At 38.6% G+C, this 21,211-nt stretch overlaps 1 protein-coding gene across 1 annotated transcript in view; it reads left to right on the top strand.

The window, feature by feature from the left end:
• The window catches only part of KIF20B (kinesin family member 20B), a 42,786-nt gene extending 21,821 nt beyond the window's left edge, over positions 1-20,965 (top strand). Inside the window, exons 20-34 of the mRNA XM_064144736.1 lie at positions 1,957-3,154; positions 4,426-4,564; positions 5,537-5,659; positions 6,079-6,139; positions 6,791-6,916; positions 7,182-7,315; positions 8,280-8,435; positions 9,240-9,416; positions 9,974-10,138; positions 11,849-11,968; positions 13,422-13,625; positions 14,689-14,766; positions 15,508-15,643; positions 17,846-17,988; positions 19,845-20,965. Coding sequence (XP_064000806.1) covers positions 1,957-3,154; positions 4,426-4,564; positions 5,537-5,659; positions 6,079-6,139; positions 6,791-6,916; positions 7,182-7,315; positions 8,280-8,435; positions 9,240-9,416; positions 9,974-10,138; positions 11,849-11,968; positions 13,422-13,625; positions 14,689-14,766; positions 15,508-15,643; positions 17,846-17,988; positions 19,845-19,922 — 3,038 coding nt within the window. The 3' untranslated portion in view covers positions 19,923-20,965. The remainder of the gene's footprint in view (positions 1-1,956; positions 3,155-4,425; positions 4,565-5,536; positions 5,660-6,078; positions 6,140-6,790; positions 6,917-7,181; positions 7,316-8,279; positions 8,436-9,239; positions 9,417-9,973; positions 10,139-11,848; positions 11,969-13,421; positions 13,626-14,688; positions 14,767-15,507; positions 15,644-17,845; positions 17,989-19,844) is intronic.
• Positions 20,966-21,211: the final 246 nt, after the last annotated feature.

Here is a 21,211-nt window from a genome sequence, read left to right as displayed (position 1 = left end):
CATGTTTTTGTGTGGGGCATTTTTTATTCTTGGTACTTCCTGCGTGAAAAGCTTCTGGACTGAGTGTCATGTATCTTTTGGCAGTAGTATTTATCTCACTTTTCTGTGTGGTTGTGGATATTGGTGTGAAACATCTAATTGACTGCTAAATCTCTTTGTGAATAATCATATCCTTCTCGTTAGAGATGTTGGGCTAAGATCTGCTACTTTTTTCATTCCTGACCTAGATCACAAAATAAGTCTTAAGATATGTCAGCACCTCTCCCTTTTAATCAAGTATGTAAAACTTATATCCAGAAGGAGGAATAGATAGTAGTTTATTTTCTGATGTTGTCTTGGGGCTACTCAACTGAGCTTTCAGATAAAGCCATCTCCCAGGGGAAAGTTTTTAACCTTGTAGGATTTAGAAGTATGCTTCTACCACCTAAAATAAAGCTGCTGTGTTGTCTGACCAAGCAGGAACACCTGATATGTCTAATTATAACCAAAAAAGCTACAGAAAATCAGGAGGAAAAGTGTCCTGTGCTATTTAGTATCTAAAAAGAATTAAAAAACAAAAACTGAGCTGAGATGGAAATCACTGTTGGTAATGTATTGATATGACTCTGTTAGTAACTCAAAATCAGTGAATATAGAACTTGTTAGATCTCTTCAGAGGGTGTTTTGGTGTGGTACACCAAAAGCTTAATTTTCCCAAACTGACATGACTGCTGAACTTGACTGTACTGTATTTGGAGTATTCACAAGAATCCATAGTATGTCCTTGGGGCATGTAGTCGTGATGACCTAATTCTTGGAGGTAATCAGGCTTCAGGCTTGACCTTAATACTAAAGTACAGCTTGCACATTTCTTAATGGACATAACTGTGTTGGAAAAGACTTGTGAAGTGCAACTGGAGTCTATTCTGAAGGCAGTGAATTGCATGTGACTTCAGTTAGAATTGTTCATTACTTAAGGCTGGGGTCAGAGTGGCTGGAGAGCAGCCAGACAGAAAGGGATCTGGGGGTGCTGATTGATACCCGCTTGAACATGAGCCAGCAGTGTGCCCAGGTGGCTGAGAGAGCCAGTGGCATCCTGGCCTGCATCAAGAATGGTGTGGTCAGCAGGAGCAGGGAGGTCATTCTGCCCCTGTACTCTGCGCTAGTTAGACCACACCTTGAGTACTGTGTTCAGTTCTGGGCCCCCCAGTTTAGAAGGGACATTGAGATGCTTGAGCGTGTCCAGAGAAGGGCAACGAGGCTGGTGAGAGGCCTTGAGCACAGCCCTATGAGGAGAGGCTGAGGGAGCTGGGATTGTTTAGCCTGGAGAAGAGGAGGCTCAGGGGTGACCTTATTGCTGTCTACAACTACCTGAGGGGTGGTTGTGGCCAGGAGGAGGTTGCTCTCTTCTCTCAGGTGGCCAGCGCCAGAACGAGAGGACACAGCCTCAGGCTGCGCCAGGGGAAATTTAGGCTGGAGGTGAGGAGAAAGTTCTTCCCTGAGAGAGTCATTGGACACTGGAATGGGCTGCCCGGGGAGGTGGTGGAGTCGCCGTCCCTGGGGCTGTTCAAGGCAAGGTTGGACGCGGCACTTGGTGCCATGGTCTAGCCTTGAGCTCTGTGGTAAAGGGTTGGACTTGATGATCTGTGAGGTCTCTTCCAACCCTGATGATACTGTGATACTGTGAAAAGAGCAGTCTGAAGCTAATAACCCCACGTTATGTGTTGGATCTTTGTGAGAGATCTTTGCATGAAACCCCTGCAACACATAACTATTTATCCTGGTATCTATCTTAGAAACCAATCTAAAAAAGGGGAAGAAGGTTCAAAATGCAGTGCAATATGAGAATGTGGCTTTCAGATGATGGCTATTTTCCATGTAGTGGTTGCTGCTAATGACTTGTGTTGCTGATCTTAACCTGAGCTGTATGGCATGTTTCATTATGTTTTGTGTGTTTACGTTTGTTTCTGTTTTTAGGAGCTATGAAGGAGAGTTGGAAAGATGATTCTCTAGAGCAAAAGAGAAGTGAGTACATGAAAAACCATTCTGAGAACAATGAAGAAATATCAACACTGAAGGAAAGAATTGAGACTTTGGAATGTCAGCTAGCTACACTTGAAGACCAATGCAGAAGAGAAAAGAACAAAAACGAAGAGTTCAGTGAGCAGATAACAAACTTGCATCTCAAGATCTCTACTTCTGAAGAAAGAACTTCTAGCTTAAGTGAAGACCTTCGTCAATGTCGAGCTGACTATCAGGAGGTTGTTTCAGAATTGGACAAACAAAAAAATATAAATAGTGAACAAGAGGAAAGGATTATTCAGCTAAATAATGAAGTAGAATGTGCAAAGAAAAGTATAATTGATAAAGTTTCGAAGATTAGAACAATGCAGTCCAAAGTAGATGAGTTGTGTAAAGGTCATTTAGAGTCTTACGCTGTAGACATTGAGTTAGTTAATCTAAATGATTCCTTAGATTCTCAAAAAGATGAATCACACAGAGTTCAAATGAATCCTACATGCATGCAGTCTCAAACTGCTACTGCAGCAGATCTGAGACAGGAATGCTCCTTCCATTGCAGTGTTGAAAGTATTTGGGAAGAATGTAAAAATATTATTAAGGCTTCTTCAGAAAAAAGTCATCAGATTCAGGAACTATTTCAGCAAGTTGAAGACTTAAGAAAGAGACTTCATGATACTGAGAATTGTAATAATGAACTAAAAATAAAATTAAATGAGATGGAAAATCAGTCAATAAAGGAAGAAGACCTTATGAACCAGTTACAAGAGCAAACCCAGAAAAACCAGGACTTTGAAAAGCAGGCTGCAGAAGATCGCCAAGTAATTGCACAGTTTGAGGAGGAAGTTGCCAGTTACAAGGGAAAACTCAGAGAGCTTGAATGCCTCTTGGAGACTTCTAGAGCTAAAAATGACAGCATAACAAAATTAGAAGAAGTCCTTCATGAAAAAGAATCTATTATTTTAAGTGTAGAGAATAGTGCAGTATCTTTGCAAGAGAAATGTGCCAATTTAGACAGAAAACTGAAAGAATTAAATGATCAAGAAGCAAATCGGAAGGAGGAAGTTCTGCAGTTGATGAACAGCTTGGAAAACATGAAACAGTCCCTCCAGGAAAAGGAGAAAACTGAGCAGGAGCAAACACAATCTATAGCATTGTAAGTAACTAACTCATAACCCTTTGAGAGAGACTCATTAAAACTAACTTTTGTGACCATCATTTTGTTTTGATGTAAGGCATTTGCATGTTTATCGACTGTTAAACTCTTTCTCTAAGAAGTCTTACTATAGTACTTAAATTTTATATTTGCTGTCTGCTTCCCTCAAGTGTTTGTGTAGTCTGTCAAAAATACTTAAATCATGTGAAACTGTTATGGGAGGCAACAGGAGCATGCAGGGAAATAAAGAAAAATTTGGAGACTTCTTTATTTTTTTGTGTACCCTTTTTGGGGAAAGTACATATATTTTAATAGTTTAATGTGTATATAATCTTATATCCTGTAACTCATAAAAGCATATAATGTTTTCTTTGGAAAAGATAGAATGGTAGAAAGGAAGAGAAGAAAAAGTCGCCTAGGGATTAAACAGATAAGAGCTGGTTTGGTGATGGCTCTTCTAGGTGAGCACAGTCTGATATGAGAACTTGAAGGTGTAATGGATGTAGGAGGGGAAAACGTCCCCCAGCTTCCTACTTTTAAAATCTTTAAGAAATAGGAGATGAGATGAACCTGAGAGATTATATGATAAGGAATTAAGTCATATTACAATGGTTTGAAGCTATACATTGTAGCCCTTCTGACTAGAGTTTGTTCTGTCTGTACTACCTGCATATATTTTTGAAGTACATGAGGGTCTGGGGATCCCCAAACTGGTGCTTGTAGAACTTTGAGAGGTTTTCCTTTTGCGAGGCATTGTTTTGTATTGTCAATTATAGAATTTTCAAATCTATTAGTTATTACTGAAGTAAAAATCTTTTATCTTTTACAGTAACTCTTTTGAATGACTATTAAAAGAAATTTGACAGTTTTAAAAAATTATTTCATCACACTTGCAGCAAGAGTATTTCTTGCAATGTCTTAGGTTTTTTTATTTTCTTTACATCTCACACTTTGCAAATATAGAAATAGATATCAAGTTTAATCTTGCCTTGATTCTTTCTGGTGTTTTGTAAGCATGCCTAACGATAAAAGTTATTTCTCTGATGTGCTTCAATTTCTTCTTTAAATTGAATTGTTCAGAAGTGATTCTGAGAACTTTGTCACTTGTGTAGCAAGAAGCTAAAATCCAGAAATAAAACACAGGTTGTCAATGATCAGATAGATCCAAGGCTGTGTTAATGAGTGATATAATCAGAGTCTGACTTGAGGTGCAAAAGCTGTTTCTTTGAGAAGTGTAATGTTAATTTATGTCTGTTAATTTTTCACACCAGACTACGTAAAGATCTTTCTGAGAGCTCTGCCCTTGTACAGAATTTGAGAAAAGATTTGCAGAGGAAAGAAGAAGAATATACAGAATTGAAGGAGAAGTTTTCTGATGCAAAGAAGCAAATTCAGCAAGTACAAAATGAGGTTGGTAACCACAAACCAAGTATTTCTTTTGCAAGATTGTTTGAGCTTCTGTTACTAAAATCTATTTTCACAAATCTCAAGTTATGATTGTTAGGAGCGATGCATACATAGTAAGGCTATTTTCAGTCATATGTTTAGAACAGTAAGTCTTAAGTTCCATTGCTGTTGAAGCTGTAAACTAAAGACTGCATGTCAAAACATGGATTGGTACTGATGCTGCAGATAGGCAGTACATTTTACTGATGCACTTGAAAAAGGTTTGTGAAAACTCTGGCTAACCTGGTTGTTGAAAACCTTATCTTTGTAACAGTAGTAGCCTTCCATTACTTGTACTGGCTTCAGACCCTCAGATTTGTGGAGAATATTGATCTCTGTGAACAAAAGATGGGTTAATCAGAAAACCTGAGCTACATTCTGTTGAAAAGAAATGAAAACAATGGAACCACTTTTATGAATTTTTATTCCTACTTTTTAGTTACCAAGTAGTAGGATTTCTTAGAACCTCACAGGATCTTTGAAAGCAAAAAGACTTGCAGGAGTTTCAGCTTTAAAGTTAAGCCTTAAAACATATTGACATCTTTCCCAGCAGCTTAATATTTAAGGACCATGGCCTGTATTTGGGAATAAGCAAGGACTGGATGACATCAGGACTCAGGAAATTGTAGGAGTTTTCTGCTTGTTTATTTTTTTTAAAGAAGGATAACTGCATTTGTAGTTAGATTAGGTTATTTCCTTGTAGGTGTTCTTGGTTTTCTCTTGGGTTTTTTGTCGTTTTTTCTTCTCTGAATGTAATGCTCTCACTTATGAGAAAATCTTTCCCTGGGAAGGATGTACAGCCCCTGAAATGTAGCTAAGGTACTTCTAAAAATATTCACTCTTAAACCAAATAATGTATTTAGGTAACATACAGGGATCATAAAAGTCTGATAGCTTAATGTTAGCTTTGTTTGCTATCTTTGTGCATCGTTGCAGGTGTGTACAATGCGATCTGTGGAGAAATCCCTGAGGGATAAAACTAATGAACTCCAGAAAGCTAAAGCTAACTTGAGTGAACAACTGGAAATCAAACAACGCACAATCCTGCAGCTTCAAAAGGTTTCTTATTTTTTTTAATTGTTCTTAACTTTTTTAAACTAATCTGTTAATGAGACAAGTTTTCCAAGCAACAGGAAGAAGCTCACAGAAATCAGAGTGAAATAAGTAGCCAGGTGAAATTAGTTCTAAAGGATGAATGAAATATTTTTCTTGAAAATAACATTTCACTGCCCAGTAAATACATAGTTAATATCTGAATCTGATTAGTGGCACTTAGATATGTTAATAACAACATCTTTCTCTGAGCCTTGTGTTTATTTTGAGTCAGCTTGAATACTCCTTTATATTGGAAAACTTGGTTATTCTGGGCTACTTATCTTAAATACTGCATTCAGTGCTTGTTAAAGCTCAGAATGAAAAGCTGCTCATTTCTAGCATGAATATTTATTTATTTCAATGGTTTTTTTCTCTTCATTTAGGAGCAGCTGAATAATGAGAAATTGGAAGAAGTTTCTAAACAGTATGAGAAAACACATAAAGGTCAGAAAAAGGCCATTATTGAGTTTGGGGGGGCTCTGAAGGGGTGGGGTGCAGGGCAAGACTTTTCATTCTGTTTATCGGGTTGCTGGATTTTTTTGACGTGGCAACATAATGAGCTGTCATGTTGTTAGTAACTTCAGAGAGATTTGTATATTTACATCTTAAAATACAGAGAGCTCCAAATTAGGCGTTCAAGTCAGAAACTAGGTTTTGTTGAGTCACTGTTGGTAGATGTGTTCAAAAGTAAAGAAACAGTCTTGGTATAAAAAACATAAGCTTCAGAGAAAGTGTGGATTTGCTGTATTTACTTGCTAATTTACTTGGCTTTTTTAGCAAAATGAAACACTGAAACATGAACTACCACAAGAGCTGTTTTGTCAAGTTGGATGAACTCTTAGCAGTTCAACAAGACTTATTCACATCATACAGACCATAGTCTGACTGATAACACTGAAATGGCTAAATCAAATTGATGACAATCAGTTAAGAACTTTGGATTTGGATAGCTCATTAGAGTTGCTCTAGTTCTTTCTAGAACTAGAACTTTTGGTCTCAGGAAATGGCGGTAACAATGTGTAATGAGGGCACTTGGGGAGAAAACAATGGGAATGTGCCGGGGCTTCATCTGTGCATTTATCTTCAAACCTTTAGATCTGTGCGCAAAGGAAAAAATAATTGAAGATATGCAGATGACATTGAAAGAACAGGAACAGACTCAGATTGAACAAGATCAAGTGATTGAAGCTAAATTAGAAGAGAACAACATATTACTTAAGGGTAAACTTTCCATGGAAATGTAGCAAGTGACATAATTGTTTTGAAAGTATTGTGATAGCTGCTGTAAATTCCTGTTTTATTTGCTGGCTAGTTATATATAAAATTAATACCTGATTATGTAACAAACTTGTAGCACTTAAAGGCTTCTGTTGTCCCTTTGCTGTCATAGCTTGATAAATCCAAGTAACTTTAGCAGAAGGACGTGAATGCAATCAAACATGCATTTGTAACTATGTTATATAACCTCACATTATGTACTGACTAGAACTGGAAGCATGGAAGCAGAAATATGACAAGCTGAATAACCAGAGTGATAGCAGCTGCCAGCAAAAGAGCAAAAATGAAGAGAAAAATGTAAATGAAGACGAAGAATTAATAAAACTACAAAGAGAATTGCAGGTGAAATTTAGTGTTGTAATTCATACTTAGGTTTAGAGATGTAATTTACTTTAGGAGTCCACATTTTTTGTGTTGCTGTCTCCAAGAGCTAGTCATTACACTTGCACTGCAACTTTCAGAAGAGGCTTCCTTTACATTAGTATAGCAAAGTCTAGATGCAGTATCTTTTAATATGCAGAATCACTGACACCCCATAATGGAGTACACCCTTCTCTGTTTCATGTTACCTCGAGTGGTGCTTCTGTACTTGGGCTCCTCTTAGTTAACTTAATCAGTATGACTCCTGATCCTTGTTGGGCAACTAAATCAAACCATTTGAAGATCTTATGTTTGCTGTATGATCTTTAAGGTCTTTGTTAGGCTAATGATTTACTATGAATTCTTCTTAGATTAAAAAGTAGGCTTTTGTTCCAAACATCTCTTCTGGAACCTTATATCTTGTGTGGGAGAATGTCTCCTTTTTTGTCATTAGCAAATGTCTATCAGGCAAAGTTGCTGTGGATTAAAGTGACAGTCTTGGGTGTGCATTATCTCTGCCTACCACTCAAAATCTGTAACATTTTTTGTCTTTCAAGCTTGAACTAGAAGTAGATTTTCTAACATGTCCTGTAAGGCAGTATAAAAGATTAAGAGTTTTTCTAAGCTGAAGGAATATTTTTTTACTCTTACTTTTAGTCTAACTTTATTAGTATTTGTGAAATATGTGTAATAGCATTTTGGGGGGGAGGGGGGGAAGTGGTGTTCCATGGAGACTTACTTGCCAATCTAAATTAGAAGTGCTGAAAATAGCTGCTTTTTTTTTAAAGGAGAAGAGCAAATGAGAATGTAACACTTGCACTTGGGAACAAGCTGAATTAAAACTATACAAGTATTTCTGCTATCCTTTATAAATTAATGCATTTAATGGTAATCTACATGTTGAGGCTTTGCTTAGTCTCTGTTATTTCTGTTTTCATTGAATTAGGAAAAGCAGGCAAAGTATCAGACTGATAGAAAAAAATGGCTGGAGGAAAGACTGAGACTTGTAAATCAAGTAAAAGAAGCTGAAGGTCATCGCAACAGAGAAATACGGAAATTTGCAGAGGGAAGGAAATGTCATGCAGAGCAGCAAGCAGAAATTGTGAGTGAGTCCTGTCAAAGTCCTGTAGTGTAGGTCTAGTACAGAGCAAAACTCATGTCAAGTGTTTAACTGTGGGTGCTTGAGGATTGCTGGCCTTTGTCAAAATTCTCTGGCTTCATCACACGGCAATGCTTAGGTGAGGTCTTCCCAATATGAAAAGGGAAGAATAGAAGGGTTACAAATGAAAAAGCCTATGAGACTTTAGAAGTAAAAGAAAAGGCAAGCAGGAGGTGACAGAAAAGCTTCTTTCCAGATACAGAGTGAAAATACTTGGTTAAAATGCCAGTGATAGGCTCTCAAAGTAGAGTCTACTGACAATAACAAGGTGTGCACCTTGTGCTTCACTGGTCTGCATCAATGTTGTAATTTCTTAAATGTGCAGCTTGTCTGAATCTGCACTCTCTGAAACTCTATTTCAATATAGAAATAGTTAATAATGACTTTCTGGACCTGCAGTTAGTACAGGGGGATGTTAGAAGCTTAGGATGGCTTACAATTTGATTTTATTAAGAAGTCGCAAGTAAAGCAAACTTACAAAGCAAACAGGCAGGAGTGGTGTTTTTTACCAAAAATTCTTTCCAAACAGTGTAAATGTAAAAACCCTCCAGATTGCTGAATTGAAAAATGGTTTGCTTTGGTGTGTGTTTAGTGAAACTAGTTTTATGTGAGCCTTAACATCTACGTAGACTTGTGAGTTTACTGAGCCCTTAAGATAGTATTAACTATCCAAGGCCAAACTACTTTAACAGTTAGGGCAGTGTGTACAAGTGGTGGTCAATTCTAACCTTCTTTATTCCCATTTAGGAAAGGCTTAATGCACAGCTGTTAGAAAAGGAGAGCAATCTTGAAAAGTGGCGTAAAGAAAGAGATGAATTAGTAGAAGCTTTGGAAATACAGCTCAAGACTTTGGCTTCTAATGTTATACAAAAGGATAAAGAAATAGCAGAACTGAAGCAGACTGCACTAAAGGATTCAGGACAGGTGATCTTTGTCTCTTTCTTGTTCCTATGTGATTTTTCTTTTGTTGTCTGGGGTGGGTTTTTTTTTAGCTGTTTCATTTGTCAATTCTGTAAAACATTTTATTGGCACTCTGTTTTGACTCTTAACTGCTTTGCAGTGCTTTTTTAAGTTTTATGTTTCTTCAAAACTGAATTTGTAACAGCAACTGAAGCGTCACAATATTTATTTGAACTACTAATCAAGTCTGTTTTGATCATCTTTTGCATTTCCAATCCTGCTTTGCAATAAAACCTGTCACATTCACTGCCCTTCTTTACAGCACCAAAGACTTCATGAACAAAGAGGAGGTGAACTTCTCATAACTATACACAAATAGAATACAATTTACAATTTTGCATTAAACCTCTCCAGGCAGTAATGAGAAGGTTTATAAATGTAATTACTGGCTTTCTGTTAGATGTCTGACTGGGTTAGCCTACATCTCTAAAAGTTACACTACCAAGTAATGGTAGTGATGCTTATACATTAATTTCCTTTCCCAATTCTACGATTTGCAATATTTTTTCTGTGTTTATTAGGATAAGGAAACTGATATAGAGGAACTAAGAAAAGAGCTGGCTGAGAAAGATTGCTGTATAAAGGAACTGAAGCAAAAAATTAACTGTGGGTGTCTTCAGTCCTTGGCAGAAGTACCTTTACCTGAAGAAGGACAAGATAAAATAGATCAGTCTGTAAAGAAGGAGGTATGTTTGTTATACATACAGAAAGTGTATACTAATGTGTTACTATTAACTTCTGTTTTGTTGTTCTCTCAGTATATATTTTAACAACATCAGGAATCTCCTGAGTTACTTTCCATGGTTCTTCCTATTTCAACTGTATCTTCTGAGGTTTTCTTCGTTCTTTTCCCATCTGCCTTTCATACTGTTTCAGGAAAAAAAGTACTTCAGTTGATAGAATGCCACCCCTTTCTACATTATAGAGCTTACATACACAAAGGAATAACTCATTAACTAATCCAGGTTATAGAGATTTGATAATATCTATAGTTGTCATTCCAGTTTGATTATGTCAGGGTCAAGGTGATTTCAGCCTAGCTTTCATGATAGCACCTACAGCCTGGTAGTAGAGATGATTCTGTACCAAGAGCTGCAAGGTCAAGAAGGGGTTAAGAAGGCAAAACAGAAGTAGCTTGCATCCCTCTTTAAACCAAACCAAAACAGTGTTGGAAATTTATGCTATGAAAAGATCAACATTGCATATTTCCTGAACAAAAATTAAAAGGCTAAGACTTCTGGTTCTGATCAAATCATTGTGTGCTACATGAACAGTATCTAATGAGATAGTTCTGCTAAATTGAATTAATGCTATGTGGCTCCATTAGTACTCAATGAACAGGGCTGGACCCAGATTTTCTGTCAATCCTTCCCCTAGCTGTTAGAAAATGCAATTCACTTCTTGTTGCACAAGTGGACTAACTGCCAAAATGCATTTTTTTCATTTGTTCTCTCTACTGCAAAATAAGACTGTTCGGCTACCTTCTTGCTACTTTATTAGCTCAGATAGTACCATGTAGATCAAGTTTGTGATTTATAAAGGAGGACAAAATAGTTCTCAGAAGGGTTACTGCTTTGTAATAGCAGCATAAAATTATAGAGAAGAATTGATGTGAAAAGCTGGTACTGAAGTACTTACCCAAAGCCAGTAGTAGCAGTGTGTGATGTTTTAGACAAGGAGAGGCTTTTAACGGGATTCATAGAATCAGTCAGGGTTGGAAGGGACCACAAGGATCATCTAGTTCAAACCCCCCTGCCATGAGCAGTGGCACCCTACCCTAGATCAGGGTGGCCAGAGCCCTGTCCAGCCTGGCCTTAAACACCTACAGAGACAGGCCCTCAACTACCTCCCTGGGCAATCCGTCCCAGGGTCTCACCACTCCCATGGTGAAGAACTTCCTCCTTGCGCCCAGTCTGAACCTACCCATCTCCAGCTTTGCTCCATTCAAATAACACAGTCCTATAGGAAGTAGGTAGTGATCTTCTAGAGGTGGTGGAAACATAAGAACAAATTGTAATAGAAATCCATACATGTATTCACAGAGGGATACTCTGAGGATTAGGCAGAAGTGTACCCTCTGACACTTGCTATGCCACAGCTGAAAGTGCTGGGAGATTGAGTAAAGAGATGATGAGCTGATCAGGATCCATCCATGTTATCCTTAAATAACATCATCTTTTAGCACTCTTGGAGGTAGAATATTGAACTAGATTGACTGTTGGTGAGATCCAGTGGGGCATGTTTTAAGATTGCATTGTGACTGCCTTAAACTTGTGTTGTCATTCAGTCCAGGTGTTCATAGCTCTCTGTATTTGGGGTTTTGTGCTGTAGTTTCAGAACACTCAATATCTTGAGGTTTACAGTCTGGCATAATCTTCTGTTTTAAATATTTACAGTTCATGGAAAAACAAAGCAAGACTAATCCTTTAATTGGACAAAGTATTTCAGTAAGAGAAGAAGTTAAGGAGAGTTGTTCATTATCTCGATGTCCTAGTAGTGTTTCTTCCTTAAGTGAGGTTGGTATGAAACTTTAAATTTGAAAATTTTACGTGGTTGTATGGATTTTACTAAATACAGAACAGTGAAGAAATGTGTATCCTGTTACCTGAACAGTTGTAAAGTTCTGCAAATCTCTCATGAAGATCAGATCAGCTGAATTACTGGCTTTTGGTAGAAATAAAAGCTGTCTTGGATAATAAGTGAACAATTCTATCTGACTTCAACTGCATGCTCTGAAAACTTACCTCTCACTTTTGAAGTGAGAAATCATCTGGGAAGAAACCCAACAAGCTTTTAGGGGGCTGAGAAATATCAAGGCAGATTGGATTTCCTTTATTCCACTGCAGGATTCCTCCATGTAGTATAGTTAGCTAATGACACTAACTGATCATATGTAACTTTTTGATTTCATGAAGTAGCAGTTGTAAAGAAAAACGTTTTTATTAGCCCACTTAATTATTGGGAATACAATCGTGCTGGTATTCCCACTCAGAATCCCAACAGAGCCTGTTGAAGTTGACTACTTTATGGCTTTCCATGAGCTTTGATAATTTTCACTTTTGAGAGAAGATACCCTTCAGGATGAACAGCAGTAATAGCAGCCACCTGCACAACCTGAACAGCTGTTTCCCAGTTTCCATTCAAACAGGTGCTGAACTGATTTTTGTAGGTTAGCCAGCAGCTGAACTGCTGCCACAGATGTGGGAACTGGGGAGACTGCAGCTTTGACTTTCTTGTGACGTTGCTAAGAAAAGCAGGGTTGAGTGGATGGTCAAGGTTAAGTGCTGCAGAGGAAGAATTCTGCAAACTGACCTTTCCATCCCACAGGCACTCTGCTGGTCTTGCAGGTTGGTTATAAGTAGATACAAGATAAGTCCCTCAGCTTTCAGGCAGTGGTGATTCCTGAATTCCTGCTCTTCCTCCAGAGAACACACAGTCATGTACAAGTCTCTCATAGGCTGAATCTGCCTTGTGGATTGTCAGTTGAACCTTGTTAGTTACACAATTAACTTCTCTAGTGTAGAAAGGGAGGGGAAAGCTCTCTAAAGATAATCTAGAGAAAGATCATAGTTTTGTCTCTCAAGCTTATGTTACGACTTACGTCTGAGGAGCAGCAGAGTTAAGATGATGAAAAATCTACTACTGCCATCTGAAAAGTGACATGCTGTCCCTATCTCACAGGAAAACTATTGGGGGGGAAAAAGTATTGGACTGAGATCATCAGGGAAAATAAGTTCTGTGATTATAGATAGAAATGTTAACTTTTAAAAGTTGACAAAATGTTAGAAAATGAGAATTGAACTCTGCTATAGTTGAGGTAGATTTTGAAACTGCTGTTGTAAGTGGTTCAAAAGCTTGCAGCCAGGAAACTGAATGCTTGCTTTGCCAATCCGTGGGGGGGGACACATGTTGTAGGAGATTTTCTGACTCATTTTAAAACTTCTTTTCTTGATTTCTATATGCTTACAGGACTGCTCAGAAATTGTCCTTGACTCTTCTGAAGTGTCCACAGAAAATGGAAAAACTAGTCGATTCCCCAAACCAGAGATGGAAATCCAGTTCACACCTCTAAAACCCAATAAGATGGAGGTGAAGCACCAGGGCAGTGCCTTACCACTTAGAGTTAAAACGATCAAGCCAGGAAAGAAAAGGAAGAGTGAAGACATGGATGAGGTATGACCTGGAACAACTGACATAATGTACTGTGCAGTTTTTCAATGCATTACTTTGATAAGAAAGATAGAATCTTTAACAAATTCTGACTCTCACTGAGGCCCAAAGGATGTACCTAGGGTATATTTCAACCTCGTTCCCCCTCCTGCAAATAGTGGATCTCTAGCTTCTATTGATTAAAGTCATAATTACCCAGGATTGGACCCCATATCCCTGATTTCATAGAATCAGCCAGGTTGGAAGAGACCTCCAAGATTATCCAGTCCAGCCTATCACCTAGCCCTGTCCAGTCATCTAGACCATGGCACCAAGTGCCTCATCCAGTATTTGTACATTCTCTTGACATTTTATGTTTCTCTCTCCCTGCTCGTACCACTTGCTGTTGTCTCTAGCTTCATATATGAGATTACAGATCAATTCTATGGAATTGCTTCTTTTGGTTTAGGTAAACACTGATACCAATTATAATCTCTTATAACAGGTAATTACAAATTAAAATCCTGGGCTTCAAAGTTTCAAGACTACTTCCTTTTGAGTTTTTCTCCTGCTTGTGTTTTCTCTGATCTTTTTGTACTTGAAGGGACTATATAGACCTCATGCACAAACAACTGAACCTCTGTTTTCTGTGGGCCTTAATTACTCTTTAATTCCTTCAATGTGAGGTTATATGATCCAGCTTCCTTAATGTGCTGTGAGACTAAGGATTCATAGCACCTCATGGTGGTAAAAATCTTCCCTGCTCCTGCCTGAACCGCAGATTTATTTCACTTGGTTTTTACTATGATTAGTGCACACACAGCTATCTCTAAGATGCTTAGTTCATGAAACCCTAAAGTACTTGTGATAATTCTTGTGGGGTTTATGAATCTTTATACTTCTCAATACTTTTGAAGCAAACAGATGAATATGAGTGAGATGACCTGTGGAAGATTTAGGTAGATGGTGAGTAATCTCTCTCAGTGAGTAAGCTTCTTTCAGCTTGAGAGTGAAATACCTGTTACTCTTCTAGCATTTCTCATTCAGTCATTCCCATGATTGATAATACTGTCATTTATTTTCCTAGGATTTTGTAAGAAGTGAGAATAAGAAAAATGCAAAGCCCGCTATGACGAATTCACCTTCTACAAGCAACAAGAAAACGGTTTGATTTTATTCTAGTTTTGAAATTTGGCCTCTTCTGTTACGGCAGACTTCAGAAAGCAGTAAATGTTCTTATGCAGCAGTATCTTATCCTTATCCATGTACTTGAATGTGATTCTTAAATACTTATGTTGTCTTCCTACTGAATTTCAGAAGCTAACCAGAGAGAGTAAGTCTGTACTTGCCAAGAATGTGTACTAGCTGCAGTGTACAATGATGCAAAGTGAAGGGATTGTTAGGAAGACTAGTTTGAATACACTGCTAGTACACAAGTGATGTTACAGGCGATACTTCTGAAATAAAACTGAGATTCTCATCATTTATGTGCATAATACTCACAAAAAGATGGCATTGGGCTTTAGTAACTTGGGAATGTACAGAGAGGATGAGTAGTAGATTTACTTCCCGTATCAGTGTCCTGTTTTATTTAGAACTAAACCAGGTACAACTTTGAATATACTGTTTCAACATGCTGCAACTTTGAATATACTGGTTTGGTGCTTTTCCAAGACATTTTTTCCTGTATTGCTTATACTCTTACATGTATCCTGTGCAACTTTGACAATTTTGAGTCTCCTAGGTGTATAAAATGAGATTGTCTACATCACTTGTTGTGATGGTTATCATTAATATAACGAATTGAGATGTCAGTAGCAATGTTCAGCACATCAGCTTGAAATAGTATTGAAGTCAAATAAAATGGAATTAAACTTTAAGTCAGTTTTCTTGTATTTCTATACAGACATCATATAGAAAAGAATACTCCTTAAGAAGGCAAGAATCTACTTCAAGTATAAAGTCATCTAAAAAGAAAGATGGAACACTACAAAAAATTGGAGACTTTTTTCAAAGTTCTCCAACGATTATTCACTCTAAAGGTTTGTACAGAATAAATAAGGCTTATTCCATGTTTCCTGGGTGTTGTAAAATGCCATTTTTTCTACTATAAACTACAGATGTGAATATTGTTAAAGGACGTGTTTGCTGAATTAAGTTGTTCTTTTCTTTATGAAGCAGTCTAAACTGAGGCCCACTGTACTGATTCTGGTAACATAAAGGCTGCTTTGATTGCAAGGACCATATGCTTCTGAACTTTAGGTTAAGTGTGAAAGGTAAACCAGGTGGAATGAAAGGACAGAGTGTGGAATATGTGCATGTATGGTTATTATAACTGTTAGGCTCAAAATATCTGAGTGAGTTTATTCTTCTTCACCATAAAACAGTTAAAGGCAATTTCAGAAACTTGGCCTGCTGCTCTAAAAAAATCAAGAGCTGAGTCTAAACTTCAAATCTTGTCTTATTCCCTCTGCCTCTACCTTTTTTTCTGTGGAAACTGTTAATGATTTTTGACATACGTATGTGGGAGGGGAAGATGAGTTCTACAGGATTTGAAAGCTAGTGTCTCATGAAAATGTTTGTGAGGCTTCAGTAAACTTGCTGTGAAGCAATTAATAGTTTTTAAGTTTAAGCATAGCTTTGGGAAGGTTAACTGGTGTGACTTGCCACTGGAGAATGTGTTTTTATTCTTTCAGTGGGACATCTGAATTACTGTGTATAGAAAAAAAGTAAGAACTACTGTTAGCAGAGGCCACAAGAAATTGCCAGCATTGAATTCTGAAAGGCATTATTTGGTTGATTAAAAAAAGGTTGGACATGTAGTGTGCACAGGTAAAATTAACATCTTTGTGCTGACTTGACAAACATCCAAGTTTGTCAGATTGGTTCCATGAGGACAGCATTTCATTATCAGTGGAAGCCAAATTTCACCTGGAGAATACTTAGTTTGAGCAAATGAGTTTTAGTTTTTCATCTTTGTTACCATGGCCTATATTTTTTTTCCTCCTTTAGTATTGTTTGGAATGTCTTCTTTCCTTCTAGGTCATAATATGCATACATTCATCTCTTTATAGAGGAAGTACTGGTTAGATAAAACAATACACGCATACACAGAAAATTCTCTACCCTGTGCTTATTGCCAACACAAAGTTAAGCCTGTTCAACTCTTGCAGTGCTTAACTCTCAGTGAAATCTAAGTTATAATTGATGATTAATGTGCTAGGAACAGGTGTTGATCTGTTGGAAGGTAGGAGAGCCCTGCAGAGGGACCTGGACAGGCTGGATGGGTGGGCAGAGGCCAATGGGATGAGATTTAACAAGGCCAAGTGCAGGGTTCTGCACTTTGGTCACAACAACCCCAAGCAGCACTATAGGCTGGGGACTGAGTGGCTGGAGAGCAGCCAGGAGGAAAGGGACCTGGGGGTACTGATAGATAGTAAGCTGAAGATGAGCCAGCAGTGTGCCCAGGTGGCCAAGAGAGCCAATGGCATCCTGGCCTGCATCAGGAGCAGTGTGGCCAGTAGGACAAGGGAGGTTATTCTTCCCCTGTACTCAGCACTGGTCAGGTCACACCTTGAGTACTGTGTCCAGTTCTGGGCCCCTCAATTCCAGAGAGATGTTGAGGTGCTGGAACATGTCCAGAGAAGGGCAACAAAGCTGGTGAGGGGCCTGGAGCACAAATGCTATGAGGAGAGGTTGAGGGAGCGGGGCCTGTTTAGCCTGGAGAAGAGGAGGCTCAGGGGTGATCTTATTACTGTCTACAACTACCTGAAGGGGCATTGTAGCCAGGTGGGGGGTGGCCTCTTCTCCCAGGCAACCAGCAATAGAACAAAGGGACACAGTCTCAAGTTGTGCCAGGGTAGATATAGGCTGGATATTAGGAAGAAGTTCTTCCCAGAGAGAGTGATTTGCCATTGGAATGGGCTGCCCAGGGAGGTGGTGGAGGCACTGTCCCTGGGGGTCTTCAAGAAAAGACTGGATGAGGCACTTAGTGCCATGGTCTAGTTGATTGGATAGGGCTGGGTGATAAGTTGGACTGGTTGATCTTGGAGGTCTCTTCCAACCTGGTTGATTCTATGATTCTTCAAACATATCCTTTAAGCTTTTACATCTAAATTTTTATATTTACACTTCCGAGTACATATGTTTAGATTTTAAACTCTTTTAATAAAGCTTGCTTTATTGAACTTAGAGGTTCACAAAATCAGTAAGATATTGATTTACTGTAAGCTGTTTCCTTCTAGCAAAGAAGCTGATTGCAACAATAAGCTCTCCCAAGTCTGCAGAACCAGAAGGTGTCAAAGAAAATGAGCTCAAGCCAAAGCGAGCTAAGAGAAGGCTCTACACCACTGACATTTCTTGCCCTCTAGATATCCCTGCTTCCTCGGTAAATGATTAGAGGTTATCTTCCTGCCCACTGTAAGGTATTTCTGTAAACTTGGCATGAAAGAAACTATCAGGAGGACAGAACAGACCTGGAGGTCTGATTGTGTTGCTGAAGAGGTTTGAAATTACTGACTTGTTTCTTGATTTTGCCTAATTATTTCATTTGGTCTTTTCTGCCATTTCACTTATTTTCTCTCTTTTCTCACCTGTGCTCTCTGTTTGACTGCTGGCTTTCTGTGATTGTTGTATCACCTGTACAGTGATCTCTTTCAAATTTGGTTTATAGACATCTTAGCTGTGGTATGTGGAGGATTACTTTTTCCTCTGCTAACAGCAGTTGAGTGGCAATTTGTTTTTCTGGTAGGTGTTCCTTTAAGTGTCGCCTAAAGAGAGAAGAGAAATAGATGCCATTAATGGATCCATGGATTTGAACAGTATGATTGAAAAGCTTGAAAGAAAGATCTGTCTGTACAGTTACCTTTGCAGGGGAAAAGTAATCACCTGAGATAATTGCTGATTCCATTTATGCCCAGATGATATTTGGGTTACTTTAGGATGTGGATATGTCTATGCTTTTCCAAAGCACAGATTAATAGCCTTCTGGGTGTGTTTAAATTCTGTTGCCCTGTCTAAGCCAGGCTATGAAGTGTCTTATAGGTGAGGGCTTCACAAAATCCAGCATTAAGGTTTTGACAGTAACTATAATGCTGAATATAGTCTTGCTCTCTTGGAAGTGCATCTCCACGTTCTACTTGGTCTTTTCTTCACTATGGCAAGCATTTGTCCATGGCGAGATAAAATTTACAGAAAATTCGGTACTGTATGAATGCATAGGGTAGAAACCAAAATGCTCTTCATTAGAGGATGAAGATGACAACACATATGTAGAGCAAAAGCAGCAGAGAGTCTTAAGCGAAAGGAGAAGTAAAAGACTGAATTTCAGGGCTGTCAGAGAAAGCTAAAGGAATTTAACCTAAGAATCAGTGTGCCCAGGTGGCCAAGAGAGCCAATGGCATCCTGGCCTGCATCAGGAACAGTGTGGCCAGTAGGACAAGGGAGGTTATTGTTCCCCTGTACTCAACACTGGTCAGGCCACACCTTGAGTACTGTGTCCAGTAGTGGGCCCCTCAATTCAAGAGAGATATTGAGGTGCTGGAACATGTCCAGAGAAGGGTGACGAAGCTGGTGAGGGGCCTGGAACACAAACCCTATGAGGAGAGGCTGAGGGAGCTGGGGTTGTTTAGCCTGGAGAAGAGGAGGCTCAGAGGTGACCTCATTGCTGTCTACAACTACCTGAAGGGAGGTTGTAGTCGGGGAGGGTTGGTCTCTTCTCCCAGGCAACCAGCAATAGAACAAGGGGACACAGTCTCAAGTTGTGCTGGGAGAGGTACATGCTGGATGTTAGGAGGAAGTTCTTCCCAGAGAGAGTGATTGGCATTGGAATGGGCTGCCCAGGGAGGTGGTGGAGTCACTGTCCCTGGAGGTGTTCAAGAAAAGCCTGGATGAGGCACTTAGCGCCATGGTCTAGTTGACTGGATAGGGCCAGGGGATAGGTTGGACTGCTTGATCTTGGAGGTCTCTTCCAACCTGGCTGATTCTATGATTCTATAATAAAAAAGTAAGTTTTATGTAAATATTTGTTTCAGAAAAAATAGGATGTTGTATGTTCCCAGTATTTGTGGCTTATTGTGATGCACTAAAATGGACTCTGTTCTAGAAGACATGACTAAAAGATAGTAGGCAAATTTCATCTTAAAAGCAGCTTCTGGGAAAAAATAATGTAGTTTGTGTCTAGAAGTGCATATCATTCATCTCTGAAGAAATGCTGACTAACTCTTGAAACATTGTCTCTTTCAGATCTTTGTAGAACAGAAAGAGAAGGAAAGCGATCATCAAATTATCAAGCGACGACTACGATCAAAGCTAGCTAAATAATTTTGCAGAAGCATGTTCATAACTCCTAGTTAGAGCATATTTCCACTGTATATTTCAGCTGATTGTATATAGGTAATAGTAGATACTTGGAAGCACAACTAAGTCTGTATATAGATATATGGAATTTTTATGATTGTTTCCAACTCTGTCTCCATTGAAGCTGAAATCCTGTTTATGAGAGCTTGTGTCTGAGTCTTTTAGGCCTGATATTGTTGAAAGTAGTTCTTACAAAGAATAAATTATAAACATGCTTGGGTAGAATGACTTCAGTAGCTTTTTTTCAGGTGCCAGTATACCAACCGTAACATCGAGTGGAAAAAAATGCATACACATCAAAACTGCTCCTAGAACCCTCACAGAATTTCAGAATACAGAACTCTGAATGGACAAGGAACTACACTGTAATGCTTTTCGTCACTTCCAAAATGCCCAGGAGGTGGCGCTGAGCCCCTGCTTGACGTCTCGAGTATCCAAGCTGACGCCTTAAGCTGAGAGCTGTAGGAGTGCAGAATTATTTTTCTTAGTTTTGAGCTCACCTACTTTTTGTCCCGTTTGGTAAGCTTCATGTAAAGCTCAGAATGAGACCCTGATATGTAATACTCGTTTGACAAATTCCTAGTCACAAGCAATACACCTCTATCACACAGGATTTGGGGTTTTGGTTGGCGTTCAGAGAAATGCAGGTTGTTCACAGATGTAAGCTGTTTGTTCATTGCTGCACAGTAACATTTCACAGAAGTTTATGTTATTTTTTTTAATACTAACACAATTTCCATTGAGAAATACTTTGGATGGAACTAGAGGTCCTCAACGTCTTCATTAATGAATCTGATCTCTGATTTTAGTGAGACTTTCCAAAGTTGCTGTATTTAATGTGTAGATCTTCGTATTGGTGGATGAAGTTGGATTTTCTTTTTTCCTTCTAGAAATGCTGATATTAAAACAAGTATCATACTATATAGACATAAAATATACTTGTGCAGGTGCTAAAGTATTGATCATCAAAACCCAAACCAATGAAAATAAAGAGTATTGGAAGCAAACTTTGACTTAGTTTATCACACTAAAATCCCAAATTGTACCTTTCCTGCTGTGCACTGAACCCTCCAAGTGTGCTCAGATTGCTGCTGAAAGATTAATTCTGAAACTCCTATAGAGGAGAAAAGGTAGGGTTTTGGAGTTTGAAAGTCTGGATTTTTGAGTTTAAGTAACTGGAAGCTTTGAGTAACATGAAGTTGCACCTCTTCTAGCATGTGTTATGCATTTCAGAAGGGGTCCCTTTAATCACA

The sequence above is a fragment of the Pogoniulus pusillus genome, chromosome 6, assembly GCF_015220805.1.
Source record: "Pogoniulus pusillus isolate bPogPus1 chromosome 6, bPogPus1.pri, whole genome shotgun sequence".
Lineage (NCBI taxonomy): Eukaryota > Metazoa > Chordata > Aves > Piciformes > Lybiidae > Pogoniulus > Pogoniulus pusillus.
The sequence above is the reverse complement of the archived record's forward strand: the minus strand, read 5'-3'. Positions and strand labels throughout refer to the sequence as shown.